Source organism: Castor canadensis, chromosome 11, assembly GCF_047511655.1.
Source record: "Castor canadensis chromosome 11, mCasCan1.hap1v2, whole genome shotgun sequence".
Classification (NCBI taxonomy): domain Eukaryota; kingdom Metazoa; phylum Chordata; class Mammalia; order Rodentia; family Castoridae; genus Castor; species Castor canadensis.
Window position 1 is genome coordinate 117,544,094 of NC_133396.1, and position 24,935 is coordinate 117,569,028.

Consider the following 24,935-nt stretch of genomic DNA (forward strand, 5'->3'; position numbering starts at 1 on the left):
TCACCCAGGCAGAAGGGCCCTGACCTCTGCTCTTTAAAGGAATAAAGACAATTAATGACTTCCATGCACATTGTGACTGTGAGCATAAGTAGTTCTTTGCTTTCTCCATTAGAGCCTATAGTTCAGTGATTTTTCTCTAGGTTTTTGCATTAAAGCTGTGTATACTGTTTAATCAGCTTCTCCAAATTCCATGTAAGAATCAAAGAACAAACCCAGAAGGCATCTAACTTTTCTTATCTGTTTGCTATAAAAGTCTTCACTGCCCCACAGATGCTTCAATTCTAGCAAAAGCAGGTAAAGCAAAGAATAAAGGAATACATCCCATTAGGACTGCAGGGGCTTATTTCTTTATGCGAATTTTCCTGGACACTGTTTATTACATACGTATTGGGCCATAAATGAAATATTTTGGGTTTACTGTAGATTATTTGAATTATTGTTTAAAATCATAAAGTACTATAGGGTTTGTATTAGAGCGATGATACTACTAGTGATCCTGTAGTGCTCTGGTCTGATCCTGCAGATAACAAGATTGTCTCACATTTGTTGGTGGCTGAACCAGAGAAGATCTATGCCATGCCTGACCCTACCGTCCCTGACAGTGACATCAAAGCCCTCACTACACTGTGTGACTTGGCTGACCGAGAGTTGGTGGTTATCATTGGATGGGCGAAGCATATTCCAGGTACAATTTCTGAAAAGCAAAAGAAAATAAAAGATTGCAGTTAATTCTCTGGATTACATATGTAGATTTGGATAAATTAAAATTTTTCTCATGGGATTTTTTTAACCTTTACACTTGTTTTTTTTCACAATTAAGATCTTTTCTGATCTTTACAATCATGAATCCTTGTATATTGGTAACAAAAACTTTGGGTTTTTGTTGTTTTTTCATATGTGAAGGTATTGTTGCCAATAAAATATAAGAATATAACTTTTAAAAAATTTATTTATTTTTTTTTTACATTCTGAGTGTTTTTTCCTCCTTTTTATTTTTACTTTAAAAATGTTATTGTCAGCATTAGTGTAATGTGCCTTTCTCTCTTGTAGGAATCACCCATTTGTTGTTCCTGGGGTTATTTATATTGAGTTACTCTTCATATATAAGTTTTGCTTTGGTTAACAAGGACACATTTACCATGAATTTTTATATAAATTGTGAAAATAAATGTTAAACTAAGGTGATAAGTTTTCTCATATGATAAATTAAAGTTAGTATTTTAAAATATTCTATTACATTTTTCCTTCACTTATCCTAACATGTCAAAACAACAGATATCTGATCACAAGTTTTGAGAATTTTTGTATTCTACCTGCATTATTTTTTATTTATTTGGACTTTGATCTCCAAATAGTTTATAGACAAGTTTTTGAATGATAAGCAATGTTTTTCTGGTACAGTTAACTTATTTCTGTCTCCTTAAACTAGTTTGTCTTTATGCTTTGAATGCTACAGTAATTTCTTTAATCAAATTGATGGAAGTTCCTTTCCCAGCCCACACTGAAACCAATTTATTGGTCATGATACGCCAGCTATGTTGCTAACAGTCGTAACGAACTGTCAGGCGATATCGCAGTGAAGCTAATTTGAAGTCATTAGGTGTGCAGCGTTCAGGCGACAATTTGTTACAGTGGTTAGGAACACAGCTGACATTTCTGAATGGCTTTGTTCAGTGCAGTTCTAGATGAGGCCAAGCAAATTGTAAACTAATTTAAACATCACTCTGTATTATACCAGCTACTTTGTCTTACACTGCTTGCTAATAAAGCACCCCAAATTAAGTCAAAACTAGTTAAATAGGTGAGCTTGAGTGTATTTTTTAGAAAATACTCACAAGATGGTTACTATGTCTCAAGGAAGAATGAGAATTTGATCCTGTGGATGGTTGATGCTGCTTTTGGATTGCAATCAAATCTATATGAGTTACACAAAAAGGATAGACTAAAAGATTTGAAGACATTTGGGAACTCTGGCAGTGAGGATCTCCAGAATTCTCCCGAACAGTATATGAAAACTCATTGTCAGGAGAGTGTTATTGAAGGGTTTTAAAATAGAATGAGCAAAACTAGCATTTGTTGAAGTATTATAGATACCTTTTTTCATTGCTAAACCAGAGCCTTTTAATTATCCAATATGATTTTGCAAGAGATACTTGTTTAATATAATCAAGATATGTCATTTGTATTAGTGTAGTATGTCAAAACATCACTATTCTAAGCTAGATTTCCCAGTCTTGCACTACTGATATTTGGAACTAGATAATTCTTTCTTGTAGGTAGGTGACTGTCCTGTTTCTTATAAGATGTTTAGTAACATCCTTGGTTCCTACCTACTAGATGCCAGTAGCACCCCTAACAAATGAAAACACCCTTAGATATTGCCATCAGTCCTCAGGGGGGCAAAATTTCATCAGCACATCCCTCCTGCCCCCCCAGTTGAGAAGAACTGTGCTAACCCAGGAAACAGGTAATATTATCCTCAGTTCAAAGGCAGATTTGAAGCAGGTAAACACATGCACAAGTTCACCAGTGTATCCAGTGCTTTCAAAACTTATATTCAGCCTGGCTTCCTGGAATAAAATCAGGACATTGTAGTCTCCTAGGAGATTGTATTTTAATGAGCCATTTCAAAATGATAATGATATTATTAATATTATTATTGTTATCACTAATTATTAATGACAAGAGTGTGAATATCTACATCACTATGATTCCAATTCACCCATTATTTCATGAACCTGTTCAAATCTCCCTGAATAAAGGGATTTGGTAAGACAATATTTTAATATCTTACAGACATTTATAATAAAGACCAGTAAGAGTCAACAGCTCTTTCCAAGCGTTCTGGTAATGAAGTGCCAATGATAAATTTGTAGTTCTTGTTGTGCATTTAAGTGGAACCATTAATTTATAAAGGAACTTGTCATAGTAAAGGGGCTCTGATGACTTTTATAAAGATGGTAACTTTAAATAACCATAAGTAACACCATTTCCAGTGTTGGAAACAATGACTTTACGATTATGTGCTCAGCCTGAAGCTGAAACTGAGAAGCAGTGGGGACTGACCTTAGTCTCTTTCCATGCCAAATGCCAGAGCAGGTCACTATAGAATGATGATTCGCAGCTCTGATTGTCATGATGCCTGGAGTGTTTTTGAAATGATTGTGAGGAAATCTTGACTTTTCAGAAAGGGATTAGTAAAATAAGAACTAACTGAAAATTTAACAACACGTGTGCCAGACAGCACTTTGAAGTGGTAGAAGGATAAGGTGCTCTGAGTTCCTGGGCATCAGAGAACCACACAGAACCATGTGGAGTGTGGGACAGGGAGGTAAGGCAAAGAAAACAGAAAGATTAAAGTCACATTTCTCCCTTGATAAAAGTAAAATCATGTTCTTGATACATGAACCAGTCTTGATAAGTGGGCTCAGACCAGAATTAAAAGCAAATCAGTACTGAAATTTCCCATTTTAGTCTTAACTTCAAAACTCTTCGTTTTTGTAAAGTTTACATTGAAAGGAAAGTGAACTCTTGTGCTAAAAAATTTGAGGCATTGTTATTTTTATGCTGTTTTTAGTTTGTGTACACACACATATATTTTAACATCTAAGATCAGATCCGTAGCCCTTCTGCACTGCTCTAAATGTACTTTTGTGCACTTGACTCTGCTACATAAAAAGTGAAGAATTCAAAGAAAGAAAATATTGAAGAAAAATACATATGGAGTGGGGTTTTATCAGTAAATAGAATTAGTTGACTTACATTAATAAATCACATAAATGGGAAAGTGTGTTGTTATGAAACATGACCATACTTTATCTATAGAAGAAAAAAGATCATGAGGGCTTTAGAAAATGCTTGACTTTAGCTGGAGGAGCATAAGGGCACAAGAACAGATGATGGTGCCCTAATAGCCCTTTTTAAGAATGACAGGGCCCCGCCATTAGCATCCTTTTATATCCTTGGAAATTGCTCATGCCTCGCTTTTCTGGTTCCTATCTGCCTGACTCTTTTTTATTTCTCTTTCAATTTCGTCCGCGCTCGGATAAGCGCATGCTAACACAATATGATTGAGCTGTAAAATGGAACGCTGTGGCCTCTAATCTCCTTTATGTAGATACGGAGGTACTGCACACTCGACTTCATTCTCTCTCCATTGTTGGCCTTTTTTAGAATGGGCTGCCAAGTAATGGAGGCTCCATCAAATATTAGAGCTAGGTTTCACAGGGTGTGATAAGACGATTATCAGCCCAATAGTCCGATCTATTATTGTTCTTTGTGGTTGATTAAAATACTATTGTATACACACACTGGAATTTTGTTAGCAAAATGCAGAATGTGCTTCCTCAGATGGTTCTTATAAAATCATAACCCATATTAGCTGATGTATACAAGTGGCTTAAATGTATTTACAGGTCTTACCAGACAGCTTACTTTTAAAGAACAGAAAGGTATTTGAACAATTAAATTAATGAATGTAGCTATGAAAGCATTTTTCCTCTTTCAATATGGCAGAGTTTCAGATTGCCTTATTTATTTTTAACATGGCATATAAATACCTATTGATGAAGAAGGACTTTGTGCAAGTTTCAGAACCTCTTAGTTACATTCTTAAAATGGTATCTGTTGTAATGACATCAAACAGGAAAATAAAAAGCCTACCCAAGTGGATACAGGAGATAGGAAGTTCTAAATGAAAACCACACCAGGAAGGTGATGTGATAAAATAGTCTTTTGCTATATTTCTTTTTGTAAGAAACAGAAATCTAAGCTATAAAACCAATATTTTCCATTTGCACTAAAATGTTTTTTGTTAAAAGATTCAGTTAAGAGAATGTATCAAAAATTGCTCATTGACTTGGCTTTTTATAGTTTTCTCAGCAGAGGTATTTAGAGTTTTCTGCAATGACAGAAATCTGTAAATAGCATGGACTAAACTGTTTCTGTGTTGTGGTATATGTTTTGCAGAAGAATAACCAGGAATGTTTGAATTTTTATTGCTGAGGGCACTGTTTGGAGATATATTAATTGTTCAAACAAATAGTGTAGAGACATCAATTATTAAGATCCTATGATTCCCCCAAGTAAAGTTGTAGAAATTTTATTTTTAAAATACTCATTACTGCATATTGGTCAGAAAAATACCCATCATAAACTTGTAGCACTGTAAGTCATTAGGGTATGTTTGAAAGTACAAATAACATGGCAGAAATAATTACTGTAAGGTTGCGTTTCCATCTGTAATTCACAATATGCTTCCTTAAAGAACGTGTGTGATCATGGTTTGATGTTTAGGAGGCAGGGATGGTTGACTAGGATGAGTCATAACAAATGTAAGTACCACTTCATAGTTTATTTTGAATCTATGTCATTGGAACTTGGTAAATGTGTACTGATTGGTTGATTTTAAATGTGCATAGCACAAAAGTATAATTGGCCTTGAGGCTCTTCCCTCCAACCCATTCCATAACTAAGTTTACATGTAATTATAATTTCTACTGTTCTAAGCATCAATTTTTAGCCTGTTTTCTCAGGACTGAGTTTTCTTTTTCTTTTGTTTATGCAACTTGATATCAGAACTATGAAGTAGTAGAAGTTAGTTAAGAGAAGAAAAATTATCTATAAGACACACAGCCCTGGCAATTCTTATAACTTAAGTTATAAGAATATTCAATTATCAAATATTTGGAGATTCTGTTTAATATACATAGTGGTTGTATATCTGTTTATCTTTAGGTTTGAATGATTCTAAAAGCAAAAGTAGGAAACCTGAGCTATAGTTCAGTAATTTTTACAAGTTATTTAATTGTGCTAACCATTAATTATATTGTAAAAAACAAAGGAGGAAAAATACACATGCAAATTATATTCCTATGTATAATTAGTTTGCAAATTATAAAGCATGATCTAAGTATAAAGCATTTGATCTTCATTTCTCTCCAAGATACCGCACATATCTTCATTTTATTGCAATTGAAACCAAGTGATTGAAACGTTAGCATTCATGAAAATCATTCTAAAATATATTCAGAGAAAACACCAAATTTAATAGAAAAGAAGAAAAGTTTATTTAACTATAGGGATCACTGTGTGGAGATTGTCACGGGTTGGCAGAACCATCATAGTGTAAATAATCGAGCCCTCCTCCCTGGGCAAACCTAAAATAACTCAAAGTTATCATTTTCAGAAGCCACAACTGTGCTATAGAAATAGGAATGAGGAAGTTGAGAAATACGTTGTGAAAACAATTTGAAGTATCAGCCAAGATTCCTTGCTAGAAATGAAAAAATAGACCAACAAAGAAGTAGTGAGGTTTCCTTGGCAGAAATCCAGTTCATGAGACAACCCAAAGGTTGTTAAAAATGGTCACACAGACCTGTAACTCTCTATTCAGGCTACTGTTTGTGACCGAATGCACTGCTGTTATCACACTGAATTTGCTATGTCTATGTGACTCTATCCAGCTTACTTCTCTTGGTTATTAGACACTCCAAAAATATATTTGCCATCTATACCTAGCCATGTTATTGTATGTCTGAAATTGAAAAGGAATCATAGTTTTATAGTAATCACTGAATGTAATGTAAGTATTTGAGTGTCTGCTATATACTTCATATTATGCTCAGCACCATTAGAAATTTAAAAGATGTGCATGACATGGTACCTCCCTCTATATCTGCATATGTTTGTACTTCTTTTGGTGATAATCTTGATTTTCAACTTTATTAGCTTTGGACCTGAATTATCCTACTCCATTCTACTTCCATATAATTAAGCTTTAAATATAAAATAGCTATGATCTAAATACTTCCTTATCACTTACAAAGCTCTTCTCCAAACTTTTGTTCGACGTCAACAGCAAACTTGTTGGAAGGTTTATTCTTATTAGCCACACTTTATAGATGTGCAAATTTGAGAGCCAATAGCTATGACTGTCATTGGGGGATGTTACTTTGAGCCCTGGTATGGAATTTAAATGACATTTTTACCAGTGCCTTCCTTATGTCATTCTTCCCATTCTTCATTACTTTCCTATGTTTGTCTTTTGTTCCAGATTAACTACCTTCATTTTATAACAAATTTAGGCACATGTAACTTATTCACTCTATTTCTAAATTTTGTCATCACAAAATTAGAGGTTAAAAGGAAACAGTGACTAGAAAAAGGAATGCATGACATGTCTTTAAATCAGTGAAAATCAAAATGTTTGTGTGCTCTAGACCTCTCTGATCACACATTTTAATGGAAAACGTCAACAATTTAGCTACTTGTGTGAAAAGTTGAGCAAGTCTCTAAATGGTTACTAGGATATATTCAGATTCACTGCATACTGAATTTGATTGAAACTTATAGGTAAACTAGAGAAGTGAGTCACAGTGAAAGACTTTCAACCATATCAAACATGGTAGCTCTACTACTCAACATTGAATTCATTTCTGTCTCTGCCTCCTTCTCTCCTTGTTTCTTTCCTTCCACTTGTAAGTATTTAATGAATTCTGTCCCAAGTACTGTGTTTAAAGACACATACACAGCTTGGTGGGTGGTTCAGAAAGATGAAGTGGCAGTTAAACTCAGTGATGAGAGATGTCACTGTACCTCCCAAATTGCCACATGAAAACATAGAAAGTATATGTGACTGGAGGCTAAGACCTAGGCAAAACCCTATCATGGAAAACCTTGGGTTTTGTGCTAAGAAAAACAATTTTCTTACTGAAGGCAGTGGAATTAATTTAATTGAGAGTGACCTGATTGAAACTTCATTTTGAAAAGTCTAAAATCAACTTACTTCATACCTTTTTGAAAATAACAACATTGCATCCCTGAGTATTGAAGATTTCTGTATGTCTTATGTCCTGAACTATGCTATCATTTTCAGGCAAGTTCACAGTAATTGCTAAACTCCTTTAAATAATAAAGTGATGGACTGAATCTAGCCATTTAGTTCATGATCTACCTGAGGATTGCCAAAATGTTGGCATCCTATAGACCTGCCCGTGTCCCTGCTTTCTGTTTCCCTGGTGTTCTTTTTATTAATGGAGCTGTTACCTCTGACTTTTAGGTCATTCTCAAAACTACTTGATGAGTTAAAGAGAGAAAACTGAGTCTTATGGGAAATTTGTTATACAAAAGCTGGCATAATTAGTATAATCCACACATGCTTAAATGCTTGATTAAAGTAGCTTTTTCTTCTCTAAAAGAAAAATTGGGGGAGGAGTACAAAGCACAGTGCATGGATGTTTTGTTTTTTCCCTTTGCTCCTCTTTGACCCTCTTTCCAACCTTAGTCCCACTTCCCTTAGTGGCTGGTGGCACTTTTTCCCCTGCATCCCCCCTTTATCTGCCTCAGCCAATCTCTAAATGAATGCATGTCTATCCTGGCCTTGGCTTTGACACTCTGGATATATTGATTAATAGTTGCCCTAAGCTCCTTTTAGCAAATCAAATTTTCACTTTTAGCAAGGATTGCGCCTCTGATTTATTCAGCAAAGTGAAATGCACTAAATTGACTTTGACATTCAGGGAAAATGGCTGAAAAACAAAGAGCAGAGGAAAGAGATATAAATTGTATGGCAGCTGGAGACTTCAAGAATCAGAGAAACAGTTTTCTATAGAATTCAGAGCAGTTTCGAAGTACTTTTTAAACACAGAGAGAAGTGATTTAAAAAAAATTTGGCTGCTGAGTTTTCTTTTGGAAAGAGTCAATTCAGAATTTCTCATACATTTTTCTTAGTCCATTTTTAATTGGAATATATTAAATTTCACATACTAAGGTTTTACATCATTTCCACATATCTATATCCTGTACTTTAATCACATGTACTCCTCTATTACTCTTCTTTACCCCACTTCTCCCTCCTCCCTTCTTTTTCCCTTCCACCTCCCTAAGTAGTACCCCTTCTACTTCCATGGCCTTGGTTGTTTTGATTGTACTTTTCCCCCTGGCTTCCAGAAATGAAAGAAAACATGTAATACTTATCTTTGTAGGCCTGGCTTATTTCATCTAACATGATGACTTCCAGTCCTATCCATTTTTTCAACAAATAACATAATTTCATTCTTCTTAGTGGCCAAGAAAAACTCCATTGTGTACATCTGCCACATTTTCTATATCAATCCTTTCCTCAGTGGGCATCTAGACTTTTTCCATAACCTAGCAATTGTGTATAGTGCAGCAACAAACATGTCTGTGTAGATACTTCTATAGTAAGCTGAGTTTGATTCTTTTAGCTATATACCCAGAAGTGGTCTGGCACATTATTTTATTTTTTGTAGATAAATAAACTCCATAATCCAGGTTTGTACATATCAAAATTAGTGTATGGGAGGTAGAAAGTAGCCTAAATAATTTGGAAGGGAAACATTCAACTCATCTGACACAAAATAGAATGGTTAACTTCAAAGTGCTAGTGACTTGTAGCAGCAGTAGCAGTAGTCTGTGTGTGTGTGTGTTGTGTGTTCTAAAGAATGGAGCTTTTTCAACATCAGGAGAATTTGAAATAATTTTGGATCACAAATGTCAGTTCAAAAAAGCCATGTAACTTTGCTCTTCTGTTTGCTTTTCTCCCAAAAATATCCTCCTTAGCTGTGTTCTTTTAAGTGACAGAGTCAGCCTACTTCCTTGTTAGACCAAGGTTCAGTGAATAAGTAACCACCAGGTTCAAAATGCAAAGTGTGGTTTTGTTGTGTCAAAAGAAATGGTGCTGGTGTGGATGGAGGAGAGGGGTTGAGCACTTGGGGAGGAGTTAAAGATGTGAGGAATATCCGGGAATATTTTTGATATTGAGATCTAATAGACTGTTGCACAGCCTGTGCTGAAGGATTTTCTGAGAAGCAGAAGGAGAAGAAGAATGGGAGAGCTATAGCTAGGATTTGCTGTTCTCATTTACCATTCTTGTCTAGTCTGAATTTTCCTTATTAATCATAGAGTTCACACATATGTATGTATAGTCAAGGCTGTCCTCCACCCTTGAACTGTACATTTTTATTATTCTCTTCTCTTTTCCTTTGGACAATTCTAACAGGAAAGCTGTATTAACTGACATCTAAACTGGCCCAATTTGTCCATATCAATTACATTTTACAAATTTTAAATATATATATTTGGCAGTACTGGGTATTGAACTAAGGCCTCGTGCGTTTTGGGCATGCACTCTACCACTTGACCCACACTCCCAGTATCAAATCAGATACTTTCTTAATACTGTACTAGACTGTGCACTAATGACTACATTATTTCACTAAAATCATGCAGCTTCCTTCCCAATTCATGCCAATTTTCAACCATCAGAAATGGTCTCAATTAGAAGGATCCAACAGAATAACGCTTTAACCTGTCAAGATCACTTTAATTGACAGAACTTCCTAAGCAGTTTATGTTGTGTGGTTAATGGACATAATACTTCCATTTGTTCATGAATACCTTGATATTTCTCTAAAAAGAAAAGGTTTCTTTTCCCTAGATAAAAGCACTAATTATTTTCTGAAATAGGAGTCCACAACTTTTATTTTTTAATGTATTTTTGCCAGGTTATTTTTCCCCTCTAGCAAGAGTCAGGAGTGATGTGCATGGTATATAAATGTAAGTTAAGGTTTTGTTTCATGTTTTGTTTTGCACTTGGATTACTTAGGATGCAGTTCAGTATTATTTGTATATGAATTAAAAAGTACTAGTGCCTGCAGTTTAGTTAAAGAGAAAAGTGAAGTGGGTATTTCCCACCTTTGGTAATTCTGAGAGTTATTGTCAGTTCAATTGAGGTAATCCCCAAATTTTACCAATCTTCATTAAGCACATAACTTTGCTTCTAACGAGGAAATGAAATTTCCATTGCCAGAGTAAATTCGAAGTCCCCCCCACAAGTTGTTAATATCATAAAATGAAGGGGAAAGGATTCATTTCTTCAGCTGGGTTTAGGCTAAGCAAGTTGATAAGGGAATGTGCAGGTCAGCACCAGATACCGCCCAGCTTCGGGGAACCATCTGAGCCCAATTAATAGCATCACTCTAGGGGTGTCTCCAAAGAGCAGCTACTTCCTCTCCATGTGGGAGAGGCTTCACACCTGCTTAACCTAGTTTAGGAAAGGATTAATTACCTGAAGTGCCAGGCCCCTCTGCCAGTCAGCATGTTTCTGGCTAGGCACATGGTGGCCTGGGCTGCTGAGGGAGGGAGACAGGAGGAGCAGCTGGGGGTTCAGAGAAAGACTGTCTCCTCCCAATGTGGTCAGCACTTCACAAAAAAAAAGAAAAAGTCAAGCTGCTCTTATCTTGTGACGTGTCTGTGTCACAGAAAAGCCCCATGGCAAGGTATCTTTAGCACAGGTTTGTACACCTGAAAGAGGAATCCCTTCCCAATGGCTGTTTCAATTTGAAACTTTATTGGATTAACCTTATGTTGGGAAAAATTCCTTTGGAATTTTCAAAATTATTTCCATAAATTGCTATTGTTTTAAAATAAAGGACTTCATGATGGATTTTCTCAAATCCTTTAAATTGCCTTGTTCGTTCAGAAGCATGCCTAGGGAAAGTTTTTTGATGCTCTTTGTAAACATACAGAGGGAGATCCTCTTCCCCATAACAACCAATTCAGGGTAATAGAGCTGGAATGGACCTCAGAGGTCATCACTGTACTGTAGTGGGCAGTGTATGGTCATTGAAGTCAGAGACTCTGGCTCAATTTCTGGTATCACTACATGTCAGAAACTTCATTTACATATGCACAAGGTGCATTTTCTTTTTTCTAGGTCTCATTGTATTTATTTATTTATTTTTCCTTTTTCTTTTATTATTCCTATGTGCATACAAGGCTTGGTTCATTTCTCCCCCCTGCCCCCACCCCCTCCCTTACCACCCACTCAACCCCCTCCCTCTCCCCCCCACCCCCTCAATACCCAGCAGAAACTATTTTGCCCTTATTTCTAATTTTGTTGTAGAGAGAGTATAAGCAATAATAGGAAGGAACAAGGGGTTTTGCTGGTTGAGATAAGGATAACTATACAGGGCATTGACTCACATTGATTTCCTGTGCGTGGGTGTTACCTTCTAGGTTAATTCTTTTTGATCTAACCTTTTCTCTAGTTCCTGTTCCCCTTTTCCTATTGGCCTCAGTTGCTTTAAGGTATCTGCTTTAGTTTCTCTGCGTTAAGGGCAACAAATGCTAGCTAGTTTTTTAGGTGTCTTACCTGTCCTCACCCCTCCCTTGTGTGCTCTCGCTTTTATGATGTGCTCAAAGTCCAATCCCATTGTGCACAAGGTGCATTTGAGTAAGTAGGGATGATAATGTTTACCTTGCAGATTGTTAGGACAATTCCATGAGCTAATACAGGCAAAATGACCATCCACTCTTGGCATATTCTTTTAAGTGTTCAACAAATGTTAAATGTCTTTATTTGTACATTCATTTTTGGGTAAAGACACTTAGAACCAGGAAAGCTGAATGATTTGCATAAGATCAGAAGCTAGTCAGAGATAGAGTTGAGACTAAAACTCAGGTCTTATAGCTGCCAGGTTGACACTATTGATATTTATCCCTTTGTCACCAACAACTTTTCAGTATTACATAGTAGCACATTATCATCTTAACTTTATTTTATGTTATACCACATTATATTATACTTCATATATACGTACATAATTATATGCATAGTGGGTTTCTCGCAGATAGAAAAACTTGTGGTAAAAATGTTATAAAAAATTTATTTTGGTATATTTTTTAAATGGACTATCACATCCAGGCTGTGGCTCACACCTGTAATCCTGGCTTCTCAAGAGGTAGGGATCGAGAGGATTGTGGTTTGAGCTCAACCAATAAAAGCTGAGTATGGGGGCACATGTCTGACATTCCAGCTACACAGAAGGTATAAATAGGAAGATTATAGTCCAGGCTGACCCAGGCACAAATATAAGACCCTATTTGAAAAATAACTAAAGCAAAAAGGGCTCAGTGTGGCCTAAGTGGTAGAGCACCTACCTAGAGTACCACCAAAAGTAAATTGTCTATCACAAATTATAATAATGTAATGTTATTCCTTGGTATATCCTGAGTATACTGTCTGGGTATGTCAGATCAGCCTATGGATATGGACTAGAACCTTTCTACTTCTTATAGAGGGTTGTAGTAGAGACAAATCCCTGAGGTTTGGGAGTAAGAAACATGGTCGACAACACACAGTAGCTGAGAATTTAGTGGATGAAAGAACCTCTGTCTTGATAGAGTGCTAAGTAGTCTACACAATGAAAGGATAAAATAACCTGAATCCATGAGGTGTGCCCAATTCACAAAGCATTTTTGAACTTCTGTGAGGCACCAATGTGGATTTTGAAGAAACAGTGCTTCTGGCAAATCAGTACATAACATCTGGTTAAAATTAACTTGTGAATAATCCATGGGTTTTAATTTACTGACCAGTTACATGATCCACCACACTCAGTGAGGGTCTTAACATGTCTGTATTTGCTCTGAAAAAAATTGTGAAGGGAATTTTATGTAGATTCATAGAATTATTTTTTGTTTATTGGGACTTGACCATGCTATATTGGTATTGGGGGGAGTATTAGAAATTAAACGCAGGTATGCTAAGCACATGCTCTATCCCAGACCGTCAGTAAATTTTATATGGGTGACACTAGGTGGTGCAGTTATATTCACATCAAGTAGGATACTATTTGAATACCTGGCTAGAGTAGTAAGCATTGTAAACTTAATTTGTCATTTGCCTATGTGCAAAATCCAGGTCCCAACAACAATGCCATACGTAGTATAGTCTTATTAGTGAGCTGGTTAATACATTTATTCATATACTATACAGAAGTGTACATGGAGATCCTTCCATGTGATAGGCCTTATGCTAAAGTTCCTTTTCTTGGGAGAGTGTTTCTGCCACTAGTTTATGACTATGATGCATCATTTATATATTATCAAAATACTTTTTGAATTTTTCTTTCAAGAATGTTGTTTTGCAGGTCATTTGAGATTCTATCTCACATACCCAAGAGTCTTGAAGAAATGTTTGGACAGTGATCTAAGTCAGATGTTAGCTATGCTTCCTGGTCTAGAATTTCAGGTTTTCTACACTACAACATGCCACTCCTGTATTCTGAGTATCAGTGAGATTCTGTGATCTAAATCAAGCATCAGCATCTGCCCAACAGTGTTTTTAATGCTGTTTGCAAACCATTTGGATTGTAATTGGTTAACGACCCTCAGAAATGGAGTCCCTGTGTGAACAGAGACCTATTTACCACATCAAGAAGGATGGCAGTACTTTTATTTTAAGAAAAGGTTCTACATTTACCACAACTTAATAGAAGGCTATCAAGCTAGTTGTAGCTATAGTTTTTCTCAAGATGGTTTAGGTCCTGTTACATCTTTTGCCAGTAACTTTTGTTTTTCTCCAGTAGCACAGTTCAGAGGCTTGGACTCCATGTTGCTTCCATACTTGGCTTGTTATCCTCTTATCAGACTCTTAGCATCCCTTTGTTTATTTGAGCCGACAGGAAGACTGTGTAAAGGCTGCTTAGTCAGGGATATCAGCCTTGTTGGCAGGGGAGTGATTGCCAGTTGAAAAACAAGGCATTATTGCTCATTTTTTCCCTCTTATTAGTTTGATTACATTTGCAAATCAAATCAATCCATCAGACATGATCAGGCCTCGTCCGCATTTTAAGGAATAGTAATCTCCGTCTAATAAGATGCAAATGTGTCACATCGGTAAGTAACCAATAAATCATCGTCTTGTCTTTGGCAATCATTAAATATCAGAACCAACAGTCAATTTTTAGTATTTTCAATTTGCGATATGCCGCTGGAATATAAAGATAGATGGACGTAATTACACAAACCAAACACTATTTCAGTTCATTCTAGACAGCAAATTTAGTGGAAGGTATAACTGGCTTGTCATCACACTACATTATTCTAGCGGTTCATGCAAAGTTCACAGACAAGCTTCAAATGGACATTGCTGTTTTTCAACTTCTAACAACGTCCTCACAATGGCAAGCAAACTTTGATGTAAGGACTTGAACTGACTTCCACGCGGCTGTTGAAGTCACATGCCAACATGACAGAAAACATATGTTCTCTTCTATCAGAAACTGCTGGCAGTGCCAGCTCCAATCTTCTGTATTTTCTGTTTAAGGAAATGAACTCACAAATGTGAAAATAAAGAAAAACAAAAACAACCAAGAACTCCTCGGATGATTTATGCCACCTTTGTTTATTTTGAGGGAATGGTTTCTCTCGGCAGGAAAAAGTGAAGAAAATCTTTTATTTTTCCAATTTTTACATTTTACAGTTTTTCTGTGTGGGCATTGAGACCTGAGCCCTTCTCTTTGAAGATATGCTGTTTACCATGCTGTAATATGGCCAGGGAAGGAAAAGCATGTTAATTTTTGGCACATAGTGAAATCTTGATACAAATAAGTGGTTATAATTCAAAGGATGAGAAATGTAATTATTTGTATGAAATATTGGATCTGAATCTCTTTTCCCTAATTATGCTTTCTTGGCAACTCAATATCTGCTGATTAACTGTGACACTTGCCTATTATTCATTTATTTATTTGCAGAAATTGTCCTGTCACAGATGGAGGGCCCTTCTCCTATCTCTCTTGGCTCTGTTTGATTATCCTGATTTAATCAATATTCGTACTTTTCCTTCATTTCCCAATAGTTTGCTTTGATCTATGTCTCCTTTTCTGATTTCCAGTGTAAAAAGCCCCTTTCAATCATTGGTCTGATATTTAAATTTTGTAACATCTCTCTTTGATTTTTCTTTTCACTTTAGCCTCATCTACCTACTGACATCACTTTTGTTCTTTTTCTCCTCTGCAAAAGTTATTTGCTTTCTGTAATATAACTTGCTAAATAGGATGTGAAGAACATATTTACATGACCTTGGTGCACCTGCTACATATTTTGGTGGCATTTCAAATAGTCATTGAGGGACTCCATTTTGTCCTGACAGATTTGTCATATTCTATATCTTTAAAATTTAGAGCTTAACATTTGGCATTGCCAGTCTTTGGCTTCCTAGGTCCCTTACTTGCACCGAGAAAAGCAAACTCTCTGGAATACTACTTAATAATACTTCTGTTTAAAGTTGACAAAATTAAGTGAGTCACTGCATTATAAACTTATTTATTTTAAAAGTATTGAGTCCCTTTATGCACATCATTCTGCTAGGTAGTGAAATGTGTGAGTAAACAGGGTAAATGTGGTCACGGTGTTATAAAGCTTAGAGTCTGTGGGTGAATACAAGCAAGCAAAGAGGTAACAGGGTTTCCAGGTGTACTGATGGAATAGCACAGCATAGTTTGGGGTACCCTGGTAGAAACTCTAGCGTTTAGAATCAGGGTAGGCTTCTTGGTGAGAGTGACTTTTCAACTATACTATGAGTAGTAGTGAAATATAGACAACATGTATAGCGAGGTATCAGGGACAAGGTTTGATTAACTATTAGCATCCTTTTTAAATGAAACCATAGTATAAACAGGTCCATTTTGAATACCTAACCCAACTTGTTAGCAGAACTAAAGGACATCATTTATTGAAAAATAAGTAACATTATTTCAAATGTTAAGATACTATAATATCAAGGTGAGTTAGGTTGTGGTTATAGTTAAGACCAGGAGATATCAAGTTTAGCAGTCACTTGAGGTAGTGATCAGGACATTTTGTGTCAGCATAGTTAAGTTCTCAAATAGCACACGGTAAGCCCGTTGGAAAGACCCTCCCTGCCATGTATTTGGGCAGGCAAAATGCACATCACTTTGTGAAAACTATTTTATGTTACATCTGTACCTCTTTTCTCCATATCCACTTGAAGTTAGTGGATTTCCAGCATTCTTTTCCTTTTTGGAAAACTGTTGTGAAGCTTTAAAATTACAGCCCTGAGCTTTCCAGGTGACTGTTCTGCCAGCCAGCCCACGTCACTAAAGGAAACCCTGTACATAGCAGCAATTGTCAGGAACCTTTATGAGTTACAGCTGATGAAAGCCATATAGCTCATGCCTTTGAAGCTTTGTACCAGAACCTTATGCTCTCTCTAACAGATTTACATACCACCATGGTATGTTTAATTTGCTTTTTCATCAAATCAATAATGGGTCTAATTGAAAAAATTGGCAGTGCTACGTGCAACCTAACTACTGATCTCAATGTTTGCCGGCTAAAGGGAACGTAGTGCAGCTCTGTGTCAGACACCTGTGTTATTGGTGTACTCCTGCTACTAATGCGTACAAAAACAAACATTAATACAGGTGGAGCATCTGCACCAATTGATCACTATGCTATGCGAATTAATCACCTGGCTCTCAGCTTGAAGAATAAAATTTACATCTTTAATGCATGAAGTGGATTAACACATCCTTGCACCTCAACTTCCAGTGACGTCAGCAGACGGGCATGCGCAGTCCCTTCAAATGTGTCCCTGGACATTTGGAGCTGGTTGTGCAAAATTAGGGCCAGGTTCTAATTAAGTACTGAGTAGAATTAAAAATTTTTAGATTCTAGTCTTCTTTGTTAAGAGTGGTTAGGAGGAAATCGGGCAATGATTCAACTAACACTAACTAACACTATGAACTCTGAAAATCTGCCTTCAAAAACTACATGATGAAGCTTTAGAGGGTGAGTTTTATTTTCTCATCCCAAACCAGAGTGGATGTTGGCATTTTCATCACCACGCTAGATTCATTGAGCTTTTACAGTTGTGTAGGCCCCGTTCTACTTATTTTATGTATGTTCTCTTGATTAATTTTCAAAACAATCCTATAATTAAGGATTGCCTGGATGCCATTTATAAGTGAGAAGACTGACGCCTAAAAAGTCAGAGAACGTATTTGATATCAAGAGTTAATAAGGTAGTGGAAGTGAGATTTTAAGTTTAGGTCTATTTGATTCCAAACCCTGATCCTTGAATTTTGTTTTGTTTTGTTTTGTTTTTACACAACAGGATCTCAAAAGCTCTAGTGGCAAAAACAGATTTCATTGTTGCATCCAGTAATGTTGATTTTGAAGTCATTGCAGGGCTGCATACATAATTAACAGGACCCAGTGCAAAATGAAGGATATAGGATTCCCTTATTAAAATTCCCTTATTAAAAATTATTAAGAAATTCAAGACAGAAGCAGCAGGGTATTAAACCAATATGGCTCTCGGCAGAGTTTGCACACCCATGGAGGCAAGCTGCCCTTGCTGTGAGAGATGGAGATTTTGCTTGGGGACAAAATTAACAAGTAGAAGAGTCCCTCTTGGGTCATCTTTGTGGATGGTTGGGTCTGGGTAAGTGCTTTGTAGACCAAGATAGGCTATTTTGGATATCATTTTTCTCAACAACTAATAATTAATTTAATAAGGAAAGATGTTTTATATCATTCTTGACCTGTGGTCCCTACCCACAATTTTTCATCATAGGGAACATTTGGAAATGTTTAGACATTTTGATTGTCACAATAAGGGAGTGGGAAGGGAACAGGGACATCCAATGGGTAGGGACCAGAGATGCTGTTAAATATTTTACAATGCACAGCATCCTCCTATTTTCTGCTTCCAACAAGGAATTATCTCATGCTAGGAAACCTGTTTTAAACAATCCAATTTATGGGGCTTTTATTCAATTTTGCAAATCTTATGAATTAATATATAAATAAATATGGTAGTTCTTTTACCATCTCTATGGCTTCACTTGACAAGAAGCCACCTTCATCAACGTGATCAGAGTGTATTTTCACCAACCCTTTGTTTTAACTTTGTTATTAAAAATAAAACAGAAAAAAAATAGTGAACTCTAAAAGGTGGACACACTGCACTTTTGGGAAAAAGTTTTTTTGAACATTTCATAGGAGACATGATGATGCTAATTATATATTCACACATAATGAAAAGAAAGGAGCCATTGTAGCATGTCAAGTAAGCATTATACATTATTTTCTTATCATTTGGATATAAATAATGTTTTCAGAAATTTATAAATAACAAGTGATAAATATACATGCTTAGATAAATGCTATATATATTTTAAAATATTAGAATTTTTGAGAGAGAACTGTTTTAAATGAACTTATACAGATAACAGCAGAATATCTAGGGATTTATATTAATCTGGTCTTTCTTAAAATTCTGAGTGAGGGTGGGCATGTTGCAAACTTGACAATGAATTCTGTAGTTTATATAAAGTCATTTTCTATAAAGTATTGCTATGTTCCACAAATACTTTGGCAATTACTTTTTTTTTTGTGGAGCCTGTACTCTTCATCACTTTATTTATTTGTTTAAAAAAATTTTTTTTATTATTCATATGTGCATACAATGCTTGGGTCATTTCTACCCCCGCCACCCCCTCCTCCCTTACCACCCACTCCGTCCCCTCCCTCTTTCCCCCCACCCCCTTGATACCTGGCAAAAACTATTTTGTCCTTATCTCTAATTTTGTTGAAGAGAGTATAAGCAATAATAGGAAGGACCAAGGGTTTTTACTAGTTGAGATAAGGATAACTATACAGGGAGTTGACTCACATTGATTTCCTGTGCATGTGTTTTACCTTCTAGGTTAATTCTTCTTGATCTAACATTTTCTCTAGTTCCTGGTCCCCTTCTCTTATTGGCCTCAGTTGCTTTTAAGGTATCTGCTTTAGTTTCTCTGAGTTAAGGGCAACAAATGCTAGCTAAGTTTTTAGGTGTCTTACCTATCCTCACCCCTCCCTTGTGTGCTCTCACTTTTTTCTTGTGATCAAAGTTCAATCCCCTTGTTGTGTTTGCCCTTGATCTAATGTCCACATATGAGGGAGAACATACGATTTTTGGTCTTTTGGGCCAGGCTAACCTCACTCAGAATGATGTTCTCCAATTCCATCCATTTACCAGTGAATGATAACATTTTGTTCTTCTTCATGGCTGCATAAAATTCCATTGTGTATAGATACCACATTTTCTTAATCCATTCGTCAGTGGTGGGGCATCTTGGCTGTTTCCATAACTTGGCTATTGTGAATAGTGCTGCAATAAACATGGTGTGCAGGTGCCTCTGGAGTAACCTGTGTCACAGTCTTTTGGGTATATCCCCAAGAGTGGTATTGCTGGATCAAATGGTAGATCAATGTCTAGCTTTTTAAGTAGTCTCCAAATTTTTTTCCAGAGTGGTTGTACTAGTTTACTTTCCCACCAACAGTGTAAGAGGGTTCCTTTCTCCCCACATCCTCGCCAACACCTGTTGGTGGTGGTGTTGCTAATGGTTGCTGTTCTAACAGGGATTAGCAATTACTTATAAACATGTAGGAGATCATACAATTCATCCTTTACTAGCATTTACCTGTTCTTAAATTGAATTTCTAATAATTTTACTGGAAAAAGTGTAAACCTTTCTGTCTGTATTTTTACACAGAAATTTCCTTTTAAGTCAATTATATATCACTGTATTCAAACTCAATTTATGCTCACTTAAGATAACAAGTAAAATTTTCAACAACCCCAGATTCCTAGAGCACTGTTTAAAATAAGAGAGATATTTATTTTTAATTATCCTGAAAATGTGTTGCATTTGCTCTAGTTTGGATATTACATGTCCCCCAAAGGTCCATGTGTTCTAGGCTTGGTCCGCAGGATGGCACTGTTTGGAGGTAGTGGAACCACTGACAGGTGCAAGGTATGGTAGGTCCTAAGGTCATTGAGGAGATGCCATTGAAGGGGATTGGGGAGACTTATCTTTTCTTGACTCATGATGTATGTGGTCTTGCTCCACCTTCATCTGCCATTATGTTCTACCTCATCACATCTAAAGCAACAGGACTAATTGATCATGGACTGGAACTCCCAAAACTGTGAGCCAAAATAAATATTTCTCTCTTTATAAGTTAATTACTTTAGGCATTTTGTTACAATAATGCAAAATTGACTAACATATTATTTGTCAAGCAGTCCCTCAGTCCTTTACTCATAGACTATCTGAACCATTTTAACTAGCTTAACTCTTTTTTCCAATGCACAGCAAAGAGGGGATTGATGCTAAAGGAATCTTGTGGACGGCAATTGAAAGTAAGAAAATCTGGCTGGGCCCTGGTGGCTCATGCCTGTAATTCTAGCTACTTATGAGGAGATCAGGAGGATCATGATACAAGGCCATCACAGGCAAAAAATAAAAGTAGCAAGATCCTATCTCAATCAATAGCTGAGCATAGTGGTTTGTGCCTGTCATCCCAGCTACTGTGGGAAGCATAAATAGAAGGATTTTGATCCAGGCTGGCCTGGTAAAAATCAACACCCTGAATTTCAGAAATAACCAGATTAGAAACTACTGAAGGCATGGCATAAATGGTAGAACACCTGCGTTGAGTTCAAATTATATATACATATATATATATATATATATATATAGAGAGAGAGAGAGAGAGAGAGAGAGAGAGAGAGAGAGGGAGAGAGAGAGGGCTGTATAAGGGGGCTTGGGCACTGCCATGTGCCTCAGTAACCTCCAAGGGCTTCTTAGTGCAGCCCTGGATCACCTGATAGTTTCCAATATTGTGCTGATTCTGAGTCATCAAGAAAATTAAATACATACTTAATAGACTTAGTTTATTAAAGAATGTATAATTGTTTTTAATTAAAGAGTCTAACCAAGATCACTACAATCTTTTAAAAATATTTTGGAACTTTACCTATATGAACTTCTCCTTCCTTTACAGTTCTGAATTATTATTATTATTGTTGTAATCTGAACCTGATGTGCAGATTAAAAATCATTTCAAAAATAATTGATGCTCCCTTGTGTTTGATCCCCACAACATCCGTGGGAGGTTCTTGTGTTCATGGGTCTATTTTGGCCAGATGAGGAAAGTGAAACCCAAATGTAGTTGATTGTCTTCGCGTGCACACAGTTGACTGACATCTGTCACTCAGGAGATAGCTGCTCACATTTCACAACAGAGGTGAATTCAAGTTATCAATAATTTTTTATTTCCATATTTGGAACAAATCTCTATTTTCTTCTAATTTTAATAAGTATTGAGCATAAATATAAGATTCTATAATCTCTCTTTTATATTTTTTAACTGGTTTGTTTCCAGGAAATGTCTGTAAGTGACTTAAATGTTACTGTGGTGTTAAATAAAGATAGAATTCTGCAAAATTTAGCAGGGTGTTACAACCCCATCCATCGGATGGTGGTGGACACTATTTTCCTGTTCAGTGGCCCAAGAGAGTACTGCAAATGTAATCATAGTTGTGAGACTAAATCAATGGAAGTAAATGAAATAATGATAATAATACAGACCAAAATGCTAGGTATTTATAATTCAAATTTTAGCAGTAAAACTCCAATAAGCAAAAATTGCACATGTGTATTGAGATAGCAAGAGAAAATTACAATCTCACTGGAACCTGCACGTGATAGAAACCTGTGTTGCCAAGATAATCCTAACTTTGAGGTGTAAGGCAGTGAGTTCACCACTCTTTCAGAGCCATCATGGATTAAGAGTGGGAATAGAAGAAATTCTTGAACATTTACAGGAAAGAAAAAAAGGATATTTTTATCCCCCAACCTTGTAAACATTGTGATAGGGAACTTCAAAAAGTTCCAGATAAAAGAACAGACATGATATACTTGAAGGAGACTTTGGAAACAATACTATAACCTGAAAAATAGTGTAGTTCCATCGATGTGGTGGATGGATATCAGAGGGCTGTTGGATATTTCAGAAGGGTTTTTTTTCTGTCAATGATTTGTAGAGGGTTCCACATGTGCATTGTTGCACATGGTGACTGTGCAGTCAATTTCTGGCTTTTTTTCTCTAGTACACTTTACTCAAAGTGTTTTTCTTTTTCCTTTTATTATTCATATGTGCAGACAAAGCTTGGGTCATTTCACCCCCCTGCCCTGACCGCCTCCCTTACCTCCCTCTCCCTCCCACCCCCTCAGTACCCAGCAGAAACTATTTTGCCCTTATTTCTAATTTTGTTGTAGAGAGAGTATAAGCAATAATAGGAAGGAACAAGGGTTTTTGCTGGTTGAGATAAGGATAGCTATACAGGGAGTTGACTCACATTGATTTCCTGTGCGTGGGTGTTACCTTCTAGGTTAATTCTTTTTGATCTAACCTTTTCTCTAGTACCTGTTCCCCTTTTCCTATTGGCCCCAGTTGCTTTAAGGTATCTGCTTTAGTTTCTCTGCGTTAAGGGCAACAAATGCTAGCTAGTTTTTGAGGTGTCTTACCTATCCTCACCCCTTACTTGTGTGCTCTCGCTTTTATCATGTGCTCAAAGTCCAATCCCCTTGTTGTGTTTGCCCTTGATCTAATGCCCACATATGAGGGAGAACATATGATTTTTGGTCTTTTGGGCCAGGCTATCCTCACTCAGAATGATGTTCTCCAATTCCATCCATTTACCAGCGAATGATAACATTTCGTTCTTCATGGCTGCATAGAATTCCATTGTGTATAGATACCACATTTTCTTAATCCATTTGTCAGTGGTGGGGCATCTTGGCTGTTTCCATAACTTGGCTATTGTGAATAGTGCTGCAATAAACATGGGTGTGCAGGTGCCTCTGGAGTAACCTGTGTCACAGTCTTTTGGGTATCTCCCCAAGAGTGGTATTGCTGGATCAAATGGTAGATCAATGTCTAGCTTTTTAAGTAGTCTCCAAATTTTTTTCCAGAGTGGTTGTACTAGTTTACATTCCCACCAACAGTGTAAGAGGGTTCCTTTTTCCCCTGCATCCTCGCCAACACCTGTTGGTGGTGGTGTTTCTAATGATGGCTATACTAACAGGGTTGAGGTGGAATTTTAGCGTGGTTTTAAGTTGCATTTCCTTTATTGCTAGAGATGGTGAGCATTTTTCATGTGTTTTTTGGCCTTTTGAATTTCTTCTTTTGAGAAAGTTCTGTTTAGTTCACTTGCCCATTTCTTTATTGGTTCATTAGTTTTGGGAGAATTTAGTTTTTTAAGTTCCCTATATATTCTGGTTATCAGTTCTTTGTCTGATGTGTATCTGGCAAATATTTTCTCCCACTCTGTGGGTGTTCTCTTCAGTTTAGAGACCATTTCTTTTGATGAACAGAAGCTTTTTAGCTTTATGAGGTCCCACTTATCTATGCTATCTCTTAGTTGCTGTGCTGCTGGGGTTTCATTGAGAAAGTTCAAAGTGTTTTTCAAAGGGATACTATTGCCATTCCTTGGTTCTTTCACTAACAGTTCCACAAAAAAATCTCTGCCACACATTTCCAAATGCTACATAGTTGGGTGAGACGAAGCAGGTGGAACCCTTAACTGACAACCACTTGGGTGCAAATAAACAATACATAAAACTAGTGCACATTAAAATGGGAATTTTCATGCATGACACATACAAGATTACATGTTCCATTCATAGTGTGGACCAAGAATTATATTAATACACGAATAAATAGGTAGAAGAAGAAGTCAATTCTACAACATTGAGATTTTTTTGTATAGAGGGCCTTGTTTCAAAACACTTATGTAATTATCAAGGAGTTTAAGCCTGTTTGGTAACAAAGTATAAAAACTTGAAGTTTTGAAAAAACAGAATCTAAAGGATAATGTAGAGCTTTATCTGTAGTAAATGCTACAATCTATCCTAACCAGAGTGGGAACACAGTCACTTTCAGAATATTTTTTTTATGATTTCTTTTTTTTTTAATTTTTATTTTATTCATATGTGCATACAATGTTTGGGTCATTTCTACCCCCATCCCCCACCCTCTCCCTTACCCTCCTGCCCCTCCCTCTCCCCCCCTACTCCCTTGCTGCCCAGCAAAAACTATTTTGCCCTTATCTCTAATTATGTTGAAGAGAGAGTATAAGCAATAATAGGAAGGACCAAGGGTTTTTGCTGGTTGGGATAAGGATAGCTATACAGGGAGTTGACTCGCATTGATTTCCTGTACATGTGTGTTACCTTCTAAGTTAATTCTTCTTGAACTAATCTTTT

The 24,935-nt window shown here is 36.5% G+C and overlaps 1 protein-coding gene across 24 annotated transcripts in view; it reads left to right on the top strand.

The window, feature by feature from the left end:
- The window catches only part of Esrrg (estrogen related receptor gamma), a 556,652-nt gene that overhangs the window by 491,151 nt on the left and 40,566 nt on the right, over positions 1–24,935 (top strand). For all 24 annotated transcript variants that reach the window (XM_074048307.1, XM_074048306.1, XM_074048315.1 and 21 more), the window contains one exon: positions 524–685. In XM_074048307.1, coding sequence (XP_073904408.1) covers positions 524–685 — 162 coding nt within the window. The remainder of the gene's footprint in view (positions 1–523; positions 686–24,935) is intronic.